Raw genomic sequence first — 22,636 nt, forward strand, 5'->3', positions numbered from 1 at the left:
TTCTTCAGGTACCATTGCCCAGAAGTAACCACCACTGAGTTAGGTGTGCAACCATTCCAGATTTTCCTTATACTTTTACAAATGTATATGTTATGTAAACATATTAAATGACCTTTAAAATGATACGATTTAAACTATTTCTGTTTTCTGTTTAAAAACTAAGAATAAAGAATCCTATCAGTAGAGACAATCTGTCACAAGCCTAATACATATCAAACTATCTTCTGAAAGAGAAAAAACTAATTCCGTTAGTAATTAAATAATTTACAATTACAATTAACTTAATTAAAGTAATTAAGTAATTTACAATTACAATTAAATAATTTACAATTAATCATTTCATTAAACACTTACTGTATTTTCCAACATTATATTAGATACTTTGCACATTTAATCCTCTCAGTATTCCTAAGTAATAGATACTACCTTAGGCTTAAATTTAAATACAAGTCTAGATGGTATTGAGAAAGACCGTTCTTTCTCCTTCCTTTTCTTCTTACTTTTTACTTTGAAAGTTTCCTGCAAGATTGGAATGTCAAGCCTCTAGCAACACTCCCCAAACTGTTTTCCTCAGAACATCTAATGGGCTTCCCATTAGATGTTAATAACTAACTAGAGCAAGATAGTTTCCTGTTAAAACAAGTGTAAGAATTCAAACAGGTTTCTTTATTGTAGGCCTTTTCAGAGTCTCCAGGAGGCTAATGTTCCAAATGAACGGGGATGTAGTATGCATGGTTCTCAATTTTATTTCATTAAAGAGACTTTTTGCTCAGGATCCCTACCAGCATCACTGAGTACTGCTGTTACTCAGAGCAGAGAGTAGGAGACGATGCTTAACATTGCTTCATGCTTCAACTGAAATGTGAGGATTGACCATACATTAAAATGGGAAATCAGACTTTTCTATCCGCGATTTGAAAAAAAGGGAGACATATTTTTAAAAAGAATGTGTCAAAGGGCAGTGCTGCAATTTTAATAATTTCTTAATGACTTGATTTATAAGAAAGGGGAATAGCTTTTTCTTTTTCCCTCCACCCTTCCAGGCCATCCACTGCAGAGCAATTCTTCCTTGCCAGGATACTCCTTCTGTGAAATTAACCTACAGTGCAGAGGTAAGTATCACAAATTATTAACTGAATTAAATGACTCATATAAGTAAATGATAAGCAGAGTTAATAACTGGATTTTTATAGTTAGTAATATTTTACTTAATTAACTTCTACATGAAATATATAACAAAGAAGATGTGGACCTTATTTTGCGTCTGTTTTCTAAAAATTTTATTTTTAAGTAATCTCTACACCCAACGTGGGGCTTGAACTTACAGCCCTGAGATCAAGAGTCACATGCTCCAGCGACTGAGCCAGCCAGGCGACCCTGCATCTCTCTTTTAAAGGCAGTTTTGAACATAAGTGTAATAAAAGGAAATGGGTACTATTCTGATTTTAAAAGGAATTCAGAATAGCGGACCTCAAAACAAGAATTTGGGGAAAACATCTTTTAACTTCAAAAAATTAACATTTGCAGGATTAAAGTTTCTAGAAATGCTCTCTATAGCCACGTGAACCTCTATCTCGGTCCCCTAACAGGCATAGTTTGCAGACTTATCTGACTACATTTCCACCTGATTCCTGTTGTAGGTACTGCTAATTCTTTTACAAAAAGGACTATAATAATAAATAAGTACTAACTAACTAAGTAATACTAAAGACATACATACCTACCTATGTACATACTAGGTCCCAGGCCAGACCTACTCAGACCAAGCAAATAGAATTGAGGACCAACCTGTCTTTATGGGGGCTTCTTGATCTGAGATCATCCCACAACTGAACCACACCTAGTATGTCTAGTGCTATAGAACACCATATACTTGGAGACAAAGAATCCCAGGTTTTGGACTCTTCTCTACCACTTACTAACTGCATGACCTGGGGCAAGTCTTATGACCTCAAAACCCTGAGTTGTCTCATCTGTATAACACATCACCACCTAAATAAAGGGAAGAAGCAGAACTAAATTATTTCCCGAGGCTTTTTAGCTTTAGATTTATGGTTGTTGTAGCACTGGTTTTGGAGGTTCTGATTCTGTGTCTGCCTCAGAAATAGCTTTAAATACTGGGCCAGGCAAGAAGAATATGAAAATCTAGAACTTCACGGGATGTATGTTTGCTAGATCATTAATATTGAAGGGATAGTCCTTGATTCTAGCATTCATTAGAAATAAAATTTTCAGAATCATGGAGCTCGGGTGCACATTCAAGTGACCATAAGGGGGCTCCCTGCTGAGCGGGGAGCCTGCTTCTCCCTCTGCCCTTCCTTCCACTGTGGTCTCTCTCTCTCTCTCTTGCTTTCTCTCTCAAGTAAATAAATGAAATCTTTAAAAAAAATTTTTTTTTAAATGACCATAAGGTTTGCCCCATCAGCATCTTTTCCACACAAATTCCCAGACAAAATATTTCATAGTTTTGGGCAATAACTCTTAGTTTCTCACAATCATGACCCTTAAAAAGCTCTTTGATTTGTAACTCCAAGCGTATGGTTTAAATATAAAACTGTTCAAAACTGTATTCTCTGTCCTAAAGTGAGTATACCTAGTATACCTTGTGAATCTGTTCTGAGGGTGTGAAGGAAGCCAGGGGTGGCTAGCCCTGCCAGGAAGGTTGCTGGGCTCTTCTTCTGTACTTATTCTTTGCAGCAGTCCTATGAGGAATTACCCTTGTTTGATGGGGAAACTGAGGCTTAGGGGGATTATTTTCCCAAGTCCATGCAGTTAGTAAGTAGCAGAACTGGAATTCTAATCTAGTTTCTACCAAATGCTCTTAACATGGATGGATGAATGGATAGATACCTCACATTCATTTTTAAAGAAGCCAGTTTTATATATCACTAATTTTATTTATAAACCTGGTATGTCCAGACTTACTGGGCTCATTGTCTATTACACATGCAGTTTAAGATACATAGACTCTTTTCTTTAGAACTGGAAATGACTTCTCTTCTTGATTAGGTATCTGTTCCTAAAGAATTGGTGGCACTTATGAGTGCCATTCGTGATGGAGAAGCACCTGACCCAGAAGACCTGAGCAGGAAAATATATAAATTCAGCCAAAAAGTAAGATCTGAGGGCCTCCTTTTTTGTTTTAATTGCTGGTGAACTGTAAATAGCTTTTATCCATCCAGAGAGTAAAATTGCTTTTGAAATATTTCAGAATTTCAAAAGCAGCTTCTGTCTTTTGTGTTCTTCATTTCTTTTGTGCTTGTAAAGTGTTGGGCTCTATTTACAGAGCTGGACTAAAGAAAGGGGTTGCTGGATAAGCAAAGTAGGGAGTGTGGCCTGATCCCATTCTCCCTCATCTCAGTTAGCAGCAGGTTTTCTGTTGTTTTAAGTTACACTTTTATCCACCCTCCTACCACAGTGCAGGCCTGTGGTTATTTAGTGTTTACCAATGGAAGAGCTATATTAGACCCCCCCCCAAAAAAAACCAACTCTGTCACAGTCCTTAAGGTTCAAATTCCTATGTAGCTGGTAATTTGACTTGTATCTTTGACCTTTAATGAATTGCGTGTGTTTATGCATGCTTTTTTTTTTTTTTAATTGACCTTCTAAAGAGAACATGTAATTGAACCACAGTGGACAATTTTGCTCCCACCCCAGCATCTGGGATTCCAAGCTCCCGAACCTTCAGCATCCTCTTATTGCTGGATTATTTTATATGTCTCTCAAATATACCAGGATTGTCTTAAAAAAAAAGGAAGTAAAAAATTGTTTTACATCAAGGAAAAAACCGAAAAGCTTAAGAAAAAAAGCACAGTTCCTTCTTACAGGTTAATTTCTGAGAAATGCTTGAAATGGACCCAGTAATATTATGTGTAGTCATGTCTTTCACATTTCAGACGCTGTCTTTCCTAGTAAAATAAAAGAGAAATAGATGTTTTGAAATGTTTTACATCACAATTTTGAACTATTTGACCCCCTAAAAATGAGACCGGTGAGATTTGAAAAGGAATTTACTTACTTTTAAATATGAATTATCTTACTCTGTAACATTTCTAAGTACTAATTTGAGCATGTGTGTGTGTTGTTGTTTTTTTGCCCCTTTAGGTGCCCATCCCCTGCTACTTGATTGCTTTAGTTGTTGGAGCTTTAGAAAGCAGGTGAGCTTTTGAACAAATTTTGAGGTTTACGAAAAGATTAAACTTCAAGTATCTTGAACCTCTGGCAAGATTAACTAGTAGCTCATTTGTGCACGTCTCAAGATACCAAACTGACAGCTCTGGAAAAATTCAAATCTAATTATAAAATGTAAAAAACAATGAATTTTAAATGAAAAAGTCTTTACCAGTCACCCTTCAGATTTTCTAGGTATTGCAGAATAAGCATACTCTCGCCTTTAGAGATCTGGATTCCAGTATAAGTTTGAACTAGTCACTTCTCATAACTTCCATTTCCTCATCCTTGAAATTGTAATATTTCCCTTTTCCCTAAACAAGTGAGGTAAAATATGTTAAAGCACTTGGACACCTATAAATATTACAGAAATAAAAGATATTTTATTGAAATTTTACCAATAGCTAGGGAGCCCTTCCTTCTTAATTTTTTATTAAGTCTTATTTCTAAACAAATGAAAGTTAAGGATACCCATAGTTGTCACATTCTTTAAATTGCCGGAAACGTGGACAAGATCGAGAAGTCAGGTAAACTCAGATTCCAGGTCCAGCTCCAAGCAGTTACTATCCTCATTCTTGGGCAGCTCACCTCTTGAGTTTCCTTTTCTTCACCTAAAGACTAGAAAGAACAGTCTGTACTTCAAAGGATTTTTGTGAGGATTAACCGACCCAATATAGGGAAAGCTCCTGGCCTACAGGAAACACTCACTAAATGATAATTCTAGTAATTGTCACAGCGCTGACCATTACAAGGGCTTATTGTGTGCCGACCCCAGTGCGTTATGGCACAGAACCCCCGCAACTCTGTGGAGTAGATGTGATTGTTTTTCCCATCTTACCAATAAAGAAACTGATGCTCGGTGAGTATTAATAACTGCTTCCGGGTCACGCAGCTAGGAAGTGCCAGGGCCAGGACCCAGATCTAGGCTGTCTGACTTTGCAGCCCGTGGGGCCAAGACATGCTGGGTGGGATGCAACAGCCGTTAACCACACAGGGCCTGCAATGTGCTGGGAGTGTGAAATACACAGTAGATTTCTAAACACCTAGTATGAAAAAAAGAATGTCAAATATTTCATCGATAATTTTTATGTTGATTACATCTTGAAATGATACTACTTTGGATATATTGGGTTAAACAAACTGTATTGTTAAAATTGATTTCATATGCTTCCATTTTGCTTTTTTCAGTTGTGACCACTAGGCAATTTAAAATTACATATGCAGCTCATATCTGTGGCTCTCATTAAATTTGTCGGATTAATGCGGGTTACCATTGCTACCCGGTGTGGTCTAGAGACCAATAATAGCTTTGGCATCACCTGGGAGTTGGTTAGAAATGCAAATTCTTGGGCCCTTTCCCAGAGCAACTAAATCAAAATTTGCATATGAACAAGCCCCCCAGACCATCTGTATGCACATTAAAGTTTGAGAAGCAACTGCTCTAGAATCTACCGCCTCTCTGGGGCAGGACACCCTGGTGAAATCTTGTATGGGGTTTGGTGCACATAAAATTTTTAGGATGAAATTTAAATGAAAAAAATATTTTGTGTTTTAGTCCTATGTAAGTGATATATAGTTCTATTTGTTTTTTCTTTTTTTTAAATTGTGGCTAAAAACCCCACAAAATTTACCATCTTAACCATTTTTACAGGTACAGTTCAGTAGTCAGTAGTGTTCAGTATATCCACATTGTTGTGAAACAGATTTTCAGAACTGTTTCATTTTGCAAAACTGAACCTCTATACCCCTTAAACAACAACTCCCATTTCCACCTCCCTCCAGCCCTAGGTAACCACCATTCTCCTCTCTGTTTCTATGAGTTTGAACACTGTAGAGACCTCCTAAGTGGAATCAGAAAGTATTTGTTCTTTTGTAACTGGCTTGGTTAACTCAGCATGATGTGCTCAAGGTTCAGCCATGTTCTAGCACGTGACAGGATTTCCTTCTTTTTCTGTTTGTTTCTTCTTCTATGAGTGTTCAACATTTAAGTGCATAACAAATAACCTCTTACTGAGCCATGACTGGGTTTCTATAGTTGTGAGATTGTGAGAGGAAACTAGATCCCCAAAGTTCTTACCAGAGCCAGTAAGCTAATCTTTGGGGGCACCTTATGTCTCTGTTTTCATTTGGCCCAGACGGGGCCTCCTTATAGAGCTGCCTATTTATTGGCGTGCATACAAGGGGATTGTATCTTAGAGAAGCCATTAAACCTCCCCTCCTCCCCAAAAGCACGTGGTAAAGCATACTACTACTGTCAGGATGTGTATACAGTACTTTTACAGTACTTTAGCTCTTTCCTAGAACCAAGTAAGTAATGTGTCTTGAACTTCATTTTTATTAAGCCTTTTAATTTTTCAGGCAGATTGGCCCAAGAACATTGGTTTGGTCTGAGAAAGAGCAGGTGGAAAAGTCTGCTTATGAATTTTCTGAGGTTGGTCATATAGTTACCCTTTTTAATAATCCTGGTAGACAATAGATTTAAGACTTTTAGTATGAAATGTGATGGTGTTAAGTGGTATTGGTAAGAGAATCAAATATCTCTTATTCTGTGTGGATTTGCAGTTGCTACTTTTTTTGCATCAATATCATCTAAAATGAGCATCCTTAACTCATAACCTTTGTAGAAAGCAATATGTACTTTGAAGAAATTCATCATCGTAATGACTAAGACACGTAAATATATATGCACTCATTTTCCAGACTGAGTCTATGCTTAAAATTGCGGAAGATCTGGGAGGACCGTACGTATGGGGGCAATATGACCTATTAGTCCTGCCGCCGTCCTTCCCTTACGGTGGCATGGAGAATCCTTGCCTCACGTTCGTAACCCCCACTCTGCTGGTAAGTGTGAGCATGTCTGCATGCACAGCTGAGTTCTCACACACACATGGCTGGGTGTGAAGAGCCTTAGGCTCCTGATCATCTATTTGTTTTAAACAATATTTTCTCTTATTTATATACCTCTTCTTCCTGATGTTATTGCTTATTACGGTCATTTTCATCATCTCATTTTTTCAAAAAGAAAATAAGTTGGCCATTAGGGAGATAAGAATATTATATTCAAGGTGTGTAGGGGCGTTGGGGGAGGGGAGGCGGCGTCATAGAAATATATGAACGAATTCTGTATGCAGACACAGACACTAGACCATTTATACTTGGCATATACTTGGCATGTATATGGGTCAAACAAAACAAAAACTCACTTTAGCATGTATAGGGAAGGATTAGGCCTACAGTATATAACTATAATTTATATGCCTTTGTGTGCTACTTTAAATCACTACGGACTTTTCTTAAATATGCTGTGGGTAATTAGGAGAGAATAAGGTGCATAAGGGAAATAAGAACAGATATAAAAAAATGGAAGGAGAAATGTTTCCTGGAAGTTGGAGATAGGTATACTGGCCTTCCTGGTCATGGAAAAATTCCCCAGATGAGGGAGAGAAGGAATCATGCTATTTTTTTAGTTGTGCATTTTTTGTTTTGTTTTCTCAATACATGCTTTGCTTTTGAACCCCTTTGAGTGTGACAGTGTAGAAATACAGTGCACTATTAATGCTGGAATACATCCTGATATAGGCAGTCTTTTAAATATAGTCTATAATTTGAATACTAAGGTAATTTTTGTCTTTTTTAGGCAGGAGACAAGTCACTCTCCAATGTAAGTTAAAATTTGTTATTGTGGTCTTACCCTCAAAGAACTATTAAGTCAGCTGATTTTTTTTAAATATCCATTGTATTGTTATGTTGAAGATACGGTTATAAAAGATAACTTAGGGGTTGTTATATTAACAGTAAGATTTAATAGATTTCATAACATTTTATGATCTGATCTCTTCAGATGTTTATGAAATATATTTTAATGGAGAGTTGTGTCCATTTAATATTTTCTAAATAATTTTTTGTTTCTAATTTTTTAAACCATACTTTTGTCTTTGGCTAAATGATGATTTGTTTGCTCAGCTAACTCCCTGAATATCTCAGCTGATGTTAAAAAAAAAATTGAACAATGTGGAACTGAAAGAACTAGAATGCTTACTTACAGAGTTATTTTAGAGTAAGGCGATCAATTCTACCACTAATCCCTTCCACTATTTACTACACATCATTTCCACTTTAGGTTATTGCACATGAAATATCTCATAGTTGGACAGGAAATCTAGTGACCAACAAAACTTGGGACCACTTTTGGTAAGATTTTTTTATTATTAATGTTTCTTTATCGGTTCTTCTTATTAATTTCTTTCCCTGCCTCCCGCCCCTCTAAATTGTTTTGTGGCAGTATCTTGTTTTTGTCATCATCTCTTTGGTAGACAGTTTAAAAAAAAAAAATTCCACAACACTTGTCACACTGTCAGGTAGAGTACGGGCATTTGGCCCATGCTTGTTACTTAGTTCCTGGTAGGGTCACATTTTAATACGTGGGCACGTAAAATGAGAACCATGGCTGGATTTTCCCTGCTGCCATCTGCTGGGCTGCGCTTCCCATTGTTCTGAATGGAATGCAGAGTAGCCAAATAGGCAATCTGCTTAAACTATAGTGTTCATGCTTTACAATTCTTTACTAAAGCCAAAAAGAAAATATCTTGATTAAATTGCTTGTTCCTTGCAGCTGTGTCACTGTTTTTTATTTACAAAAAATCTTTCTTCAGGTTAAACGAAGGCCATACTGTGTACTTGGAACGCCACATTTGTGGACGACTGTTTGGTGAAAAGTTCAGACATTTTCACGCACTGGGAGGATGGGGAGAACTACAGAATTCGGTAAGTGAGTCATGCTTTGAAAAGCATTTCTCCAAAGTTGAATAGGCATTTGAAAGTTTAGTTTGTAAACTAGCTTTCCTAAGTAGCAACAAGAAAGCCATGTTTACAGCTGTGAAAAATCAAGCAGATACTGGTATAATATTCTATTTTTTTTAAAGCTTTTATTTATTTATTTGAGAGAGAGTGTGTGGAGCAGCGGAGGGGAGGGGCAGAGGGAGAGAGAGAAAAACCCGAAGCAGACTCTGCTCTGAGCACAGAGCCCGACATGGGGCTCGAATCGAGGGCCCTGAGATCATGACTTGAGCTGAAGCAAAAGAATTAGACACTTAATCAGCTGAGCCACCCAGGTGCCCTGGTATAATACTCTATTGATACATACTAGTCATTATCCTGTGTAATGTCACAGTCATGATCAGTAGGACCTCATTGGGTCTTCGCAATTAATATAGTCATTTACTTAGTTGGAATTTTTCGTGCTCCCGCCTGAAGGCTGAATTTGCTGACCAGGCATTGAAACATTTTTCTAGTTTTTTATAAGAATAAAGTCTACTGCTGAGCAGGAACTATCACAGAACATGACACAAGTAGCCATTCCATTAACAGACTTACAGAAATTTGTGTTAACATACCCTACAATTTCTAGTCTCTCAGTTTAAGTTCTAGACTCCCCTAAAGTTATCCCTTTGAGTGTAGTAATACTTCCTTATTAGTTTGCTTGCATGCTAATAACCAACATATTTGAATATTCATCTAATTTTGTGTCTTGCAGATAAAGACTTTTGGAGATACACATCCTTACACCAAACTTGTGGTCGATCTGACGAATGTAGACCCCGATGTAGCATATTCTTCAGTGCCCTACGAGAAGGGCTTTGCTTTACTCTTTTACCTTGAACAACTTCTTGGGGGCCCAGGCAAGTAGTTGGCATTTTCTGATTTTTTTTTTTTTTTTTTTGAGGGCAATGTGAAGAATAAGGAAGCATTTTTAACTGTTGTTTTTGCTCCATTTTATTCTTCTGGTTCATTCTGTGTGTAGCTGCTGAAGAAAATCTGTATCATCTTCTAATGTGACCTCTCTACTTCAAACCTTGAATATGCTGAATTCAAAATTGTGTTGCATAACTTTAAAGAAAACTCATCAGTATTTTAAAAATTAGGAAAATAGTATGTACTCAATGAAAAAAAATTCTGTAGTACAGAAGTTTCTAAGAGTAACAAGTGAGAGTCCCTCAGCCCCTTTCCACTCCCCAGGTAACCACTGTCAGCAGTTTGGTGTTTATGGTTCCAGATCTTTTGCTAAATATAAATGAACAAACAGACAAATAAATATATTTTAATTACAGAAAATAGATCATTGGGGCACCTCGGTGGCTCGGTAGGTTAAGCGTCTGCCTTCGGCTCAGGTCATGATCCCAGGGTCCTGGGATTGAGTCCCTCATTGGGCTCCCTGCTAGGTGGGGAGCCTGCTTCTCCCTCTCCCCTGCTCATGCTCGCTCTCTCTCTCTCTCAAATAAATAAAATCTTAAAAAAAGAAAAGAAAATGGATCATTTTTACATATATAAAATTTGTTCTACCTTTGTTTTCTTTTTAATTCAGCAATGTTCCACAGACATCCTTCCATGTCAGAACATACAAATCTACCTTATGCTCTTTAATGCCACCAGAGTTGTCCATGATATAGATGTGCTGAACGTATGCAACTTTCCCCTTCTGATAGGTGTTGGGGTGTTCTCCTTTGTGGACTTTGAAGGCCCTCCCTCAACTGCACACATTCTGACTGTCCCATCTTGTTCTCCTCCTCTTGGTCACACTAAGGCCATTGCTTTTAGAATTTGGGTTGTGGGTTCCTTCTCTGTTTCTTCATTGCGTTGTCCTCTTGTAATTTGGATTTCTCTTCTCCCTTCTACCAAATTACATATATGCTTCAAGGCCCAGCTTAAGTCCTACCTCCTGACTTGAACATTCTTTCACCACTAAAGCCCTTATTGGTTTCCCTATTCTCTAAAAGCTCTCTGTTCTCCATGGTCAAGAATACCATACCAAGCACCGAAAAAAATGTTAAGTAGTTACCTTTCCATTAATCAATTTTTTTTCCTCTTTTACTCTTAGAGGTTTTCCTAGGATTCCTAAAGGCTTATGTGGAGAAGTTTTCCTACAAGAGCATAACCACTGATGACTGGAAGGATTTCCTGTATTCCCACTTTAAAGATAAGGTTGGCTTTTTAAAAGCTTTCTTATTTTTTATGCCCAATGTACCTGTATTTAATGGCTATTTGTTAGGCTGACTTGAATTCCTTAATAGTATTGGTTTAGAATTTAAGACTCAACTTTCATGGTCCTTTTTCCTATGTAAAATGTGATCTCAACAACATGTGAATATTTCAGAGAGATCTGCAATAGTAGGTTTCAGAAGTGTATTTTTTTGTATGTATTTAATTTTCCTGCTTTATTGAACAGAATGCTGGTTAATATAAATTTATTTTAGGAAAGAGACTTAGAAGTTATCTTGTCAGTGTAGACAAAATTACAGATTTGAGGACCTAAAAGTCTGTTTTAGATTTATTTTTCCCCCCCATTGGAGAAAGTTATTCCGTAGCAACCTCGGTGTTCTTCGTGTTCACAGGTTGATCTTCTCAATCAAGTTGACTGGACCACCTGGCTCTACTCTCCTGGAATGCCTCCTGTAAAACCCAAGTCGGTACTTCCTGCTAATGCGTCCCTTCTTACTCGCCAAAATCCTTGAGCCCGTCAAAATACCTAACAGGGTTTGAGGACTTCCTTAAGCTGGTCCTAGTTAGAGAGTAGACATAGTAGGTGTTTGACCCTTAACCCTGAGGAAGAAAAAAAAATTTCCATGATATTACAAATATAAATTCAATTAATCGCAAATCATTATGGAATGCCTCCTTTCAGCTGAAGGATGGTGATATAGAGAAGATATTTTCCTTTCTGTCAAAACCTCTGCAATAAGGAATACACCTTTTTTAAGTATTATGGTCATCATCACAGCAGTGTTCCAATCTGTCATCCCCATTTCCAGAGGAGGCACATTAGGCTTAGCGAGGTAAGGGTCTCCTGCCGAAGTTTGCACAGTAAGTAGTTAAGAGTTGAGATTCAAACCCTGGCAGGCTTTACCCCTCCGATATACTGCCTTTTAAACTAAATACTCTCCTCGAATCAGAGACCTAAACTCTGGTCCCCACACATCGTCATGTGAGGATGCTAACTACCACATGTTCCAGCCAGGATCATGCTGTTCCCCCCACCGGCGGTACTCTTTACCCAGGTCATTCCAATCTCAGCTCAAGAACCGCTTCCTCATGGAAGTATTCCTTGATCTCTCTGACCAAATCTGGTCCCCATTTAGGGTTTCCTGGTGCTGTGTATGGCCTCTTCGTTGCTGTTACCACAGTAGTAATTTTAATTTGTGTGATTATTAAAGTCTTTCTCCTCCACAACACTGAAGCCCCATGAGAGCAGGGCTCTGATCTGGTTTTGCTCACTGCTTTTCTTAGGACCTTGCCATAAGTAAGGGCTGCTTCCCTTCCCTGGGCTAATCCTTACCTAGTTCTTTTCATGACAATGAGAAGGAAGTTTCAGGACACCCAGGAAGAGATCAGCAGAGGTTTTGTATTGTCCTATTGTTCCTTATGAAATCAGTGCTAAGGAATGTTCTAGTTGAAGGTGATTTACTGCCTGAGCAGTTTACCACCTCTGATCCCATTTGGTCTCGGAGACAAACAAAAGGCTTTCTCTTCAGTCCACAGCCTGGCTACTTCAAGAAGATTAACTGGCAGCTACTTCAGAGGAGGGCGCTGCTTTAACCCCTTTATGATCTCCCCTAGGGCACAAACTCTCTTTCAGAGGTTCAGAGGTAACTTCTAATCAAAACTCATTTCATTTAGGGCGCCTGGGTGGCTCAGTTGGTTAAGCAACTGCCTTCGGCTCAGGTCATGATCCTGGAGTCCCAGGATCGAGTCCCACATCGGGCTCCCTGCTCGGCAGGGAGTCTGCTTCTCCCTCTGACCCTCTTCCCTCTCGTGCTCTCTGGCTCTCATTCTCTCTCTCTCAAATAAATAAATAAAATCTTTAAAAAAAAAAAAACTCATTTCACTTAGGCCCACAGGGGCAGGAACCCACTGTTCTCTAGAAACATTTCACAGCAAGCAAGCATCATTTATGGACAAAGAGGGATGTTTTCCAAGAATTTTTGCACCTTATATAGTTTCTTCCATTGTTGTTGCAAAAAAGAGGATTTATTTTCTAAGTTGAGAACACACAGATTTTAGTGCAGTTTGCTTGGCTTTAATGGTCAGAGTTTGTTATTTCCACTCTCTTCAGAAAAGAGAGGAACAAAATCATCACATGATTTCAGAGTCTCCCAAGGGTCTCCCGTGACACCATCATTTCCTGGTGTCTAGGACCGTGCCTGCCACGTAGGCATTCGCAGATTTGTTGGATGGTTTACAAAGTTGGAAGATTAGGTAGTTGGAACAACAGAATGTAAAATCCACAAAAGCAAGGACTTTGTGTTGTCATGAGCACCTAGAACTGTGCCTGCCACACAGCAAACCCTAAATGTGCCCACCTGAGTCCCAGCACCTTCAGTGGATGCTACTGAAGTGTTTGACCATCTTTGCTGAGATGGTGAGGCATTCGCTCCGGAGGATAATCAGGTGTTTCATTAATTTGGTATCCACTTGGATTTCTAAGTTCTCAGATGACACCAGTGTATTTAAGTCAGGTAGATTTCCTATCTCCAACACTCTGGAGTTCTTTATCTTTCTACCTTTCTTTCTTTCCAGATTTTTATTTATTTATTTGAGAGAGAGAGTGAGCGAGAGAGAGAGCATGAGTAGAGGTACGGGCAGAGGGAGAGGGAGAAGCAGATTCCTTATGGAGCAGGGAGCCCAATGTGGGACAGGCTGGATCCCAGGACTCTGGGATCATGACCTGAGCCGAAGGCAGACAAACGACTGAGCCACCCAGGCGCCCCCCTGAGCTTTATTTAAAAAGAACTTTGAGGGGCGCCTGGGTGGCTCTCAGTTAAGCATCTGCCTTCGGCTCAGGTCATCATCTCAGAGTCCTGGGATTGAGCCCCGCATCGGGCTCCCTGCTCAGGGTGGAGCCTGCTTCTGCCCCTCCCCACTCTCATGCTGTCTCCCTCCTGCTCTCTCTCACTCTCTCTCAAACGAATACATAAAGTCTTTAAAAAAAAAAAAAAAAAAAAACTTTGTAAGTTAAGTATGTTCTGTAACTTCAACATTGCATTTATGGAAAAGCAGGTACATTTTTATGACATTTAATCTCTAGTATTTTTTCATCTTTGCAGTTATGATATGACGCTGACAAATGCTTGCATTGCCTTAAGTCAACGGTGGATGACTGTGAGTACTAATGTGTGATTTTGACTCCTTTTTGAATTGTACAAATATGTCTCTACTCAGGAAGGAGGTGGCAGGGACGGGAGCGGGAGGGTACTTTACTCACAAACTCATGTATTTGGAAAGGTCATTCAATAGCCAAGTTTGTCTGAAGTGGTAGTATACCAGCCCTCAATGTGTAAAGTTAAGTTTGGCTGGGGGAGCAAATAGATATTGGTGGTATTAGTTCTCATTTTCTCGCTTCTTTTCAAGTCTTAAAAAAGGTATGCAGAAATACTTGCATTTTCTCTTGCTTCTTTTCCTCATCAATCATTTGTAAGACACTGCTTCAAATACAGCCCTTACCCATACCAGGTCGATCTAAAATGATCTTAGGTGAGCGCTGGTACAACTGTTAGGGAAGAATGAAGGCCTTTCTGCTCTCTCAGTCAGAGTTAGTGTTGACGTCTATGGAACCTCCTAAAGAAGAGCTTCTTTGTGTATATCCTGAAATATAACCCTTAGAGAAACCAGAGTGCAGATGTGCCCTGGGTAATGCTTTCATGAAAAGTAACAGAAAATGTAGGAATAATCCTTGTAGGGGGAGAAAAGTAATTTTCTCTCTACCCTCTGAGTTCTCAGCTGAGACTTCTGTAATAAAAGGCAGATTACCAGGAGAAAAACAAATGTATTAATGTGTCTGTCTCATGCATACAGGGGAGAGGCCCACGGAAAAATGTAACTCAGAGGTGGCCCAGAATTCAGGATTAAATACCATTTCAGTAGGGAAAGAGAACTTTTAGGGGAAAATATTTTTAGGAAAGATAAATGGGCCCTTAGAAGAATAGATAGGAGGTATGATAGTGTGGGGCAAAGTTCGTCTGGATGTGATGTCAGTTTTTTTTTTCCTTTCCCGTGATAAGAGTCAATCTTGCCTGACTGATGAAACTCCCAGGGGAGGGGATCTAGGACAGTTGGTTTCCTTTTGGGAGATCTGTCTTTAGGCAGTGAGTGCAGTTCAGAGAAAACCTCTCCTTGCCTTTCCTGTTTTTTAAGAGCCTGCAGCTAAAATAATCAATATTTTATTGATTTTAGATTTAGGCAAAGATGCCTAAAGAGGCATCTTTGGGGGTAGCCTATTTTGCTATCCTTCATCCCGTTATCTGCAACAAATTTAGATGTTGCCGTTTGACACTTGTTTCTAAAGTTTAGTGATAAATAACAGTAAGTGATGAGCAGCATGAAAAAGACACAGATGAAGTAATGAGAGGTTACCAGAAAGAACCGATACTTCCACCTGGGGGGGAGTGCACTGAGACTGGCTGCAGCATGGAGGAGAGCTTTGTCTAGAAGAGGGCATTTTAGCAAGGACTGAGGATGGTTTGGGCATGGAGGAGGGAGCGGAGGACATTCTGGGTGGGAGGGACAGAGTTCAAACAGTTTTTTTTTAAAAAAAAGCAGCAACAAAACATGGAGCCTAGATGGAGAGGTGAGTTCAATCTGGTTAGAGCTTAGAGCCTATTCTTCTGGTTCATCTCTCAACCCCCCTCCCCCGCTTCTGACCTGGGGCCATCGCCTCACTGACTTCCATTAAGTTCCATCAAGTTTCATGAAGATAGTGTTATTCCATTCCTTCGTGCCTTCTACAGTCTGCGCTCTCTGCTTCCTCCCACATCCATTCTCTCCTCATCCCAGGCTAAGTAAGGCTTTCCTTCCTTACCTCCCAGAGAATCCTGTAAACAGCCCCATCACACCATTTCTGGCTTTTTTTGTGCTGTCATTAAAGTACTCTTACCAGATTGGAACAAATCAGTGAGCCAGTTCAATTAACCAGTCAGCTAACTGAAAACAATTGGTTAAAATTGGTTAAAGCAGGGTGTCATAAAAATTGATCATAAGGAAGACACTTTTTTAATTGAAAACATAAATTACTCAAACTTTGACTATGGGGCCAAAGCTGTATGTCAACTGCATAAACTACATTCTTAATGCACTTGTAACTTCTAATTTTAGTTTCTTTAAAGTGGAAATAGAATTTAAATACACTTGCAAAGCAATGTGTATCCCTTCTAGACTTTTCTGTTGTTATTCCCATCTTTTTACAAGCACCTTGTCTACAGATTCGGTAGCAACATTCTTTTGTACAGCAGTTTTTAAGTTAAAGTTGACTTAGATTTTTCAGAGCAATAAACTTTTTTTTTTTTTTAAGATTTTTATTTATGTATTTATTTAACAGAGATAGAGAGCGTAAGGAGGCAGAGCGGCGGGCAGAGGGAGAGGGAGAAGCAGACTCCCGGCTGAGCCAGGAGCCCGATGTGGGACTCGATCATGGGATCATGACCCGAGCCGAAGGCAGCCGCTTAACCGACTGAGCCACCCAGGCGCCCCTCAGAGCAATAAACTTAATATTTGTAGAAATTTCTTTCTTTTGGCACTCCGCTTTCATCAGTTTACCTATTATTCAACGAGATTTCCTGATTACAACTACAACTGACATCAGCACATTTGGAGACAGTTCTAGCTGATGTGATTAACACATAAATCAACAGGGGAGGAGAAGAGCACAGGTACTTGGGGTGGCCCACCCACTCTGAGCATAGGGTGTGACTTGGACATGAGTCCATTCATTTTACATAACGAGAGGATGGACAGTATCAGTTAATCTAATGAGTGGTTTCAGTGGAGCTCATTTTAAAGGAGGCTTTTACTATATTTGTATTTTTTTACTACACTGTTTGCATCTGTTTCTTTCACCAGGCCATAAGCTCCTTGAGAGAGCAGAAATTGTTTTTATTCACCTCTATATGCCCAGGGCCATCCACATTTATTCACTGTTGGATGACTACATGGATTAGTAGAGAGAAAACAAAGTTGGAAAGATAAATTAGTTCCCTATTACAGAGGCTCTTGATTGTCAAGCAAAGGACTGTAACCCATAATCTGTAAACAGCAGAGGATCCCTGAAGGTTTTTGAATTGCAAACGAAATGACTAGAGCTGTTTATTGGGACCGGTAGTCAAGCTGTGTAATATATAGGCTCAGCTGAGATGGGAAAGTTAGAGTCAGTAAGAAGGCCAGCTAGTAGTTCGGATGAGATAGTAGGTCAGATCGGAAGGCTTGAGGGGTTTGAACTAGAAGAGTGCAGGAGGAAATAAAAGAGTTTAAAGATTTTTGAGGTTTAATTTTAAATAGCTAGTTAAGACCTTGAAAACCAATCAGATGTGGAGAAGAAGAAAGAGGCATAGAAAGCTCCAGGTTTTGAGGGAACCCTCTGACAGCCAGAAGAAGGAAGAAAAACAAATCAGGAGTAAGTCAAATCAGGAAAATGGAACCAGAAACTGCAGGGAAAAGATACCATCCTTTAAAATAAAATATAAACATCTTTCTGAAGATTCTCATAACATCATAACAAAGTTAGACCATTACTCTTTAGATCTAGGTCAGGATCTTTTTGAGGGGGTAGAAGATATCTAGGCAGCTACCCACCCCACAGGCTAGTTGTGCACGTCTGCACATCTGCTGTCAGTACTTGGCCTGGAGTGGGGGGCTTCCTGTGTTCAGTGTCATAAATAACGACAGGGACCAGAGGTGTTAAGTTATGATTAGAAGAGGGGTTTCATTATGTACACTAAATCATTTAGAAAGGCTTGATCATGTCTATGCAGGGAGGGAAATCTGGTAATACCTCTTGCCACAGATCATGCTTCAGCTCTTCTACCTGTGTCTTGGATCAGTGTTCTGTGTAGTTCACAGACGTGTCATCGAGAAAAGCATAAGAGAGATCCAAGGGAAATGGGATCTTTTAACAACAATGTGATGTATTAGGACCTCTGTTTTCATTTGAAAAATGTACTGCAGCCCACCTGGTAAAACTGCTTCTGCTCCTGATTTCTGCTTAGATATTCCTTTAGGCTCAGCAGCCAAGGTGGACGATTATAAATAGTTCAGTATCAATAGGAACGGGCAGTGTCGGGGACAGACTGAGGACTCGTAATCTGTGGAACCACTAGTGATTACAACGAGTCCTCTTGTTGCCTCATTTGATTGCTGAGTGGTTTTTCTTAAATATTAAATAAAAGCAAATGAAAAAAATGTACATCACCTGTTTGAAGGTGTAAAAATCAACTGTAAAACAAATGCCTATGTACCCACTGCTAACCTAAGAAATAAAACCTCACCGGTACCCTTGGAACACCCCTCCCCTGCCCCATGCTCCTCACTACCCACCTTGCCTTCCCATCAGGGTAACCATTACCTTGACCTTTGGCTTATCGTTCCATTGCTTTTCATGTTTTTACCACTTATGATATATCCTTAATAGACAGTTTAAATCTGCGTGTTTTGAGCAGAGAATGAGATCTGTAAATTTTGATACTAAGGTATGGTTTCACAGTGAGATAGAAAGGGGAAGAAGGTGTAAAATAGTGTTTCTTTACAAGGTTATATATTTATACATTACATTTTCTGGAAGGATATACAAGGAACTATTAATACTGGTTACTGAGGAATAGGACTTGGAGACAGGGAGCAAAAACAAAGGAATTTTTCATTTGTCCCTATTTGATTTTTTTTAAACATTGCATATATTTCTTTTCAACTTAAGAGAAACCCTAGTTTATGGAGAAGCCAGGAGGAGGTTCCTCAAAAAGTTAAAAATAGAAATACCCTATGATCCAGTAATCACACTGCTGGGTATTTACCCAAAAAATACAAAAACACTAATTCAAAGGGATATATGCACCCCTGTGTTTACAGAGCATTATTTACAATAGCCAAACTATGGAAGTAGCCCAAGTGTCCATCGATAGATGAATGGATAAGGAATATCTCTAATGGTATATATCTATAATGGAATATTGTCATTCATAAAAAAGAATGAAATCGGGCACCTGGGTGGCTCAGTTGGTTAAGCGACTGCCTTCGGCTCAGGTCATGATCCTGGAGTCCCGGGATCGAGTCCCACATCGGGCTCCCTGCTCGGCGGGGAGTCTGCTTCTCCCTCTGACCCTCTTCCCTCTCGTGCTCTTTATCTCTCATTCTCTCTCTCTCTCATTCTCTCTCTCTCAAATAAATAAATAAAATCTTTAAAAAAAAAGAATGAAATCTTGTCATTTGAAAGGACATGGATGGAGCTAGAGAATAATGCTAAGTGAAATAAGTCAGTCAGAGAAAGACAAATACCATATGATCTCACTCATGTGGAATACAAGAAACAAAACAAATGAGCAAAGGAAAAAAGAGAGAGAGAGAGACAAATCAAGAAACAGATTCTTAACTATAGAGAACAAACTGATGGTTACTGGGGGGGGGTTAAGGGGGGGATGGGTGAAACAGGGGTTGGGGATTAAGGAGTGTTCTTGTCACGATGAGCACCGGGTGTTGTATGGAAGTGCTGAATCATTATATTGTACACCTGACACTAATATAACTGTATGTTAACCATACTGGAATTAAAATAAAAAAAGAATTAAAAAAAAGAAACCCTAGTTTAAAAGAATTTAAAGCTAGTTTTAAAGATTTAAAAATACTTACTTTGATAAGCTTTATTTAATATTTCTTAATCGTATCCTCAAAGATTTTTGGCAGTGAATCCTAAATAGAAAAGTACAGATAGACTTTTCTTTTTCTTAGATGATTTCCAAGATTAAGTGGGAAAAACAGAATGTGTGGGGACGGAGGGAAACATCAGTTTGTGGTCTTATCAGTTCATTAGTGATATTTAAGAGAATATGCAATTTGATCCTTTACCCAAATTTTTAAATAGGCCTATTAGTTGATATGCTTTTGTAATGTTTTCTTTACTTTGAAAATCTGTATATCTTGAATGGTACAAAGGATGTCAAAAGTTTCTTCCACTTTTACTATTAATAGTCTAATTTTTCTTTTTTTTTTAAAGATTTTATTTATTTATTTGACAGAGAGAGACAGCGAGAGAGGGAACACAAGTAGGGGGAGTGGGAGAGGGAAAGCAGGCTTCCCGCGGAGCAGGGAGCCTGATGTGGGGCTCGATCCCAGGACCCTGGGATCATGACCTGAGCCGAAGGCAGCCGCTTAACGAGTGAGCCACCCAGGTGCCCCAGTAGTCTAATTTTTCTTAAGTAATATAGATTTTTGGAGTCATGTCAGCTCTTTAAGTTATAGTAACATCATCTCAAAACTATTAAAGTAGCTAAGGCTTAAATACATTTTTCACCATTTTATGCATTCTTGTATTTCTGTCTTTTTCTTCATCTTTACTTTTATGTCAGATAGACCAATAAATATTTTTAAACCATACATGAATGGAAATAACCAGGTAACATTTATTTTAGGCCAAAGAAGATGATTTAAATTCATTTACCTCAGGAGACCTGAAGGATCTCTCTTCTCATCAGTTGAATGAATTTTTAGCACAGATGCTCCAGAGAGTAAGTACTAGCTCAAAACAAGAGAAATTACAATGGGCATAACAAAAACGCAGCATTTTTTGTCAAACCCAACTTGGGAAAAAAATGTTAATGTGAAAACTAATGGAAAAAAATAACATAAAATTCATTCATTTGTTGAATGCTTATTATGTTTAGTGTTTTGTGAACATGAAAATATGCAAGAAAGAAATATAGCACGTCCTCAAAAAGCTTATAATCAATCTAGTAGGAAAGGTCACACATACAAAATTTGGCAATAAGAGGAGGCATATATTAGGTATCATTTGAGAAAGGCTTAATCAGTAAAGAAGAACTCCCTTCCAACTGGCATTGTCAAGGAAAGGTTTTGTGGGAGTGGGGCTTGCTTTGCCCAGAGCAGTGTTAGCAGAGGTGGAAATTCAGGTCCCAGGGAGTAGCAAGCCTCAGTGTTGCAGCAGTTAATGAAGATAATTCTAGAACGGCTAGTGGCATCAGATGTGATGAATCTTGAATGCTAAGCTAAGAATCTTAGGTTTTGTTTTAGTAGATAGAAAAGGAACTAACATCTTTAACAGGAAAGTCATTTGAGGAAAGGGTGGGTTATCATACAAGTCCGCCAGTGGATCAACATGAGGAACGTGGGTGGAGAAATTCGTTGGGGGACTTTTGGAGGACATGCAGGGGAAGCTAGTAGGAAAGGAGGAAACAGACCAGATGAGCAGGGGTGAAGGATGAAAGCATGGGGTTTGTGACTGACCGGATTTGGCGGTTAACATTAAGGAGTCCAAGCAGATTTTAAGGTTTCAGACCCAAGTAATTAAAAAAACATGTGAAATGGCAAGTAGAGGCTGCATTTTGAGAGGGAGGGAAGGATGGGTCTTTACTGTTACACTGAAAGGTGCTCTTAGGTCTGAGGACCTTGAAAGGGATAGAGAAGACTGGACAGAGTTTCCTGTGGAATCAACACACAAGGACGGCTAGGATTTAAGGCAATAGGGGCTTTGCAAGAATCCATTTTTAGGGCATCAGGTCACCGAGGTTTCGTAAATGTCTGCAGCGCCTGACGGGATGTCTCCGGAATAGGCATGGCAAAAATTAGTGAAAGTTGGGGGTCTAGGAGGTGACCTTAACCGGTGGACCTACCAAGGCGGACTTGGAGGTTAGCCGAGACCAAAGGATTTGGGAAGGGTCCGGTGCTCGGAGCAGAGATGCTTCCCCGAGCGTGGGGTGAGTGTTGTAAGAGGAGTCGTTCTGGGAGAGGAGAGTGGCCACCCGCCTGCCTGGCAGCACCTCAGCCTCCCTACTTGTCCAGACTGAACTGCTCTTCCTTCTTTCCTCATCAGACTTGCTCCCCCTTTTAGCATGGCTTAAGATGGGCACGGGAGGTCTGTGAACCCCCTGAAATTGTATACAGACATTTGTGTTTATACAGTAAATCTCTCTTTTTCCTGAGGAAAGGGTCCATATTACTCATCAGGTTTTCAAAGGGGTCTGTAATATAAAAGTTTAGAAACTGCTATTTCGTAGGGATTGAGAGCATTTAAAAGGGATTTCAGAGGAAATAAGCAAAGATAAAGCTGAGGGTAATCAGTGAGGAAACAATTAAGGGACTGTGGTTTAACATGAAGAATGGAATAAATTTAAGATCTACAAGGCATAAGGAAGAACTTGAAAGACTCTGGAAAGGGTTAGAAAGTTAGTGTTCATATATACCAAAAAGTCTGAGGAGAGTAATTCTCATTTAATTCTCTATGTACCTCACCAATTAAATTATCCCTTTGCTCCCAGAACATCCTTATCCAGAATAAGTTTGCACAAAATTTATTGTAGTGAGCATTTGTTTCTTTTCTTTTTATCTAACATTTCTATATTATAAAATATTTAGGATTTTAATCTGGCTAAGAATTTCTCTCCAGCTCCTTTCTTCCAAGGAATCCTGTTGAAATGATACA

The 22,636-nt window shown here is 39.1% G+C and overlaps 1 protein-coding gene across 1 annotated transcript in view; it reads left to right on the forward strand.

Annotated features, from left to right (window-relative positions):
• LTA4H (leukotriene A4 hydrolase) overlaps positions 1-22,636 on the forward strand; it is a 33,151-nt gene that overhangs the window by 8,547 nt on the left and 1,968 nt on the right. Inside the window, exons 4-16 of the mRNA XM_025882408.2 lie at positions 1,044-1,112; positions 3,010-3,114; positions 4,105-4,157; positions 6,529-6,601; positions 6,871-7,011; positions 7,808-7,831; positions 8,291-8,361; positions 8,823-8,934; positions 9,704-9,848; positions 11,045-11,148; positions 11,559-11,629; positions 14,268-14,322; positions 20,610-20,705. Coding sequence (XP_025738193.2) covers positions 1,044-1,112; positions 3,010-3,114; positions 4,105-4,157; positions 6,529-6,601; positions 6,871-7,011; positions 7,808-7,831; positions 8,291-8,361; positions 8,823-8,934; positions 9,704-9,848; positions 11,045-11,148; positions 11,559-11,629; positions 14,268-14,322; positions 20,610-20,705 — 1,119 coding nt within the window. The remainder of the gene's footprint in view (positions 1-1,043; positions 1,113-3,009; positions 3,115-4,104; positions 4,158-6,528; positions 6,602-6,870; positions 7,012-7,807; positions 7,832-8,290; positions 8,362-8,822; positions 8,935-9,703; positions 9,849-11,044; positions 11,149-11,558; positions 11,630-14,267; positions 14,323-20,609; positions 20,706-22,636) is intronic.

Source organism: Callorhinus ursinus, unplaced genomic scaffold, assembly GCF_003265705.2.
Source record: "Callorhinus ursinus isolate GAN/ISIS: 27379988/994484 unplaced genomic scaffold, GSC_fseal_2.0 scaffold14, whole genome shotgun sequence".
NCBI lineage: Eukaryota > Metazoa > Chordata > Mammalia > Carnivora > Otariidae > Callorhinus > Callorhinus ursinus.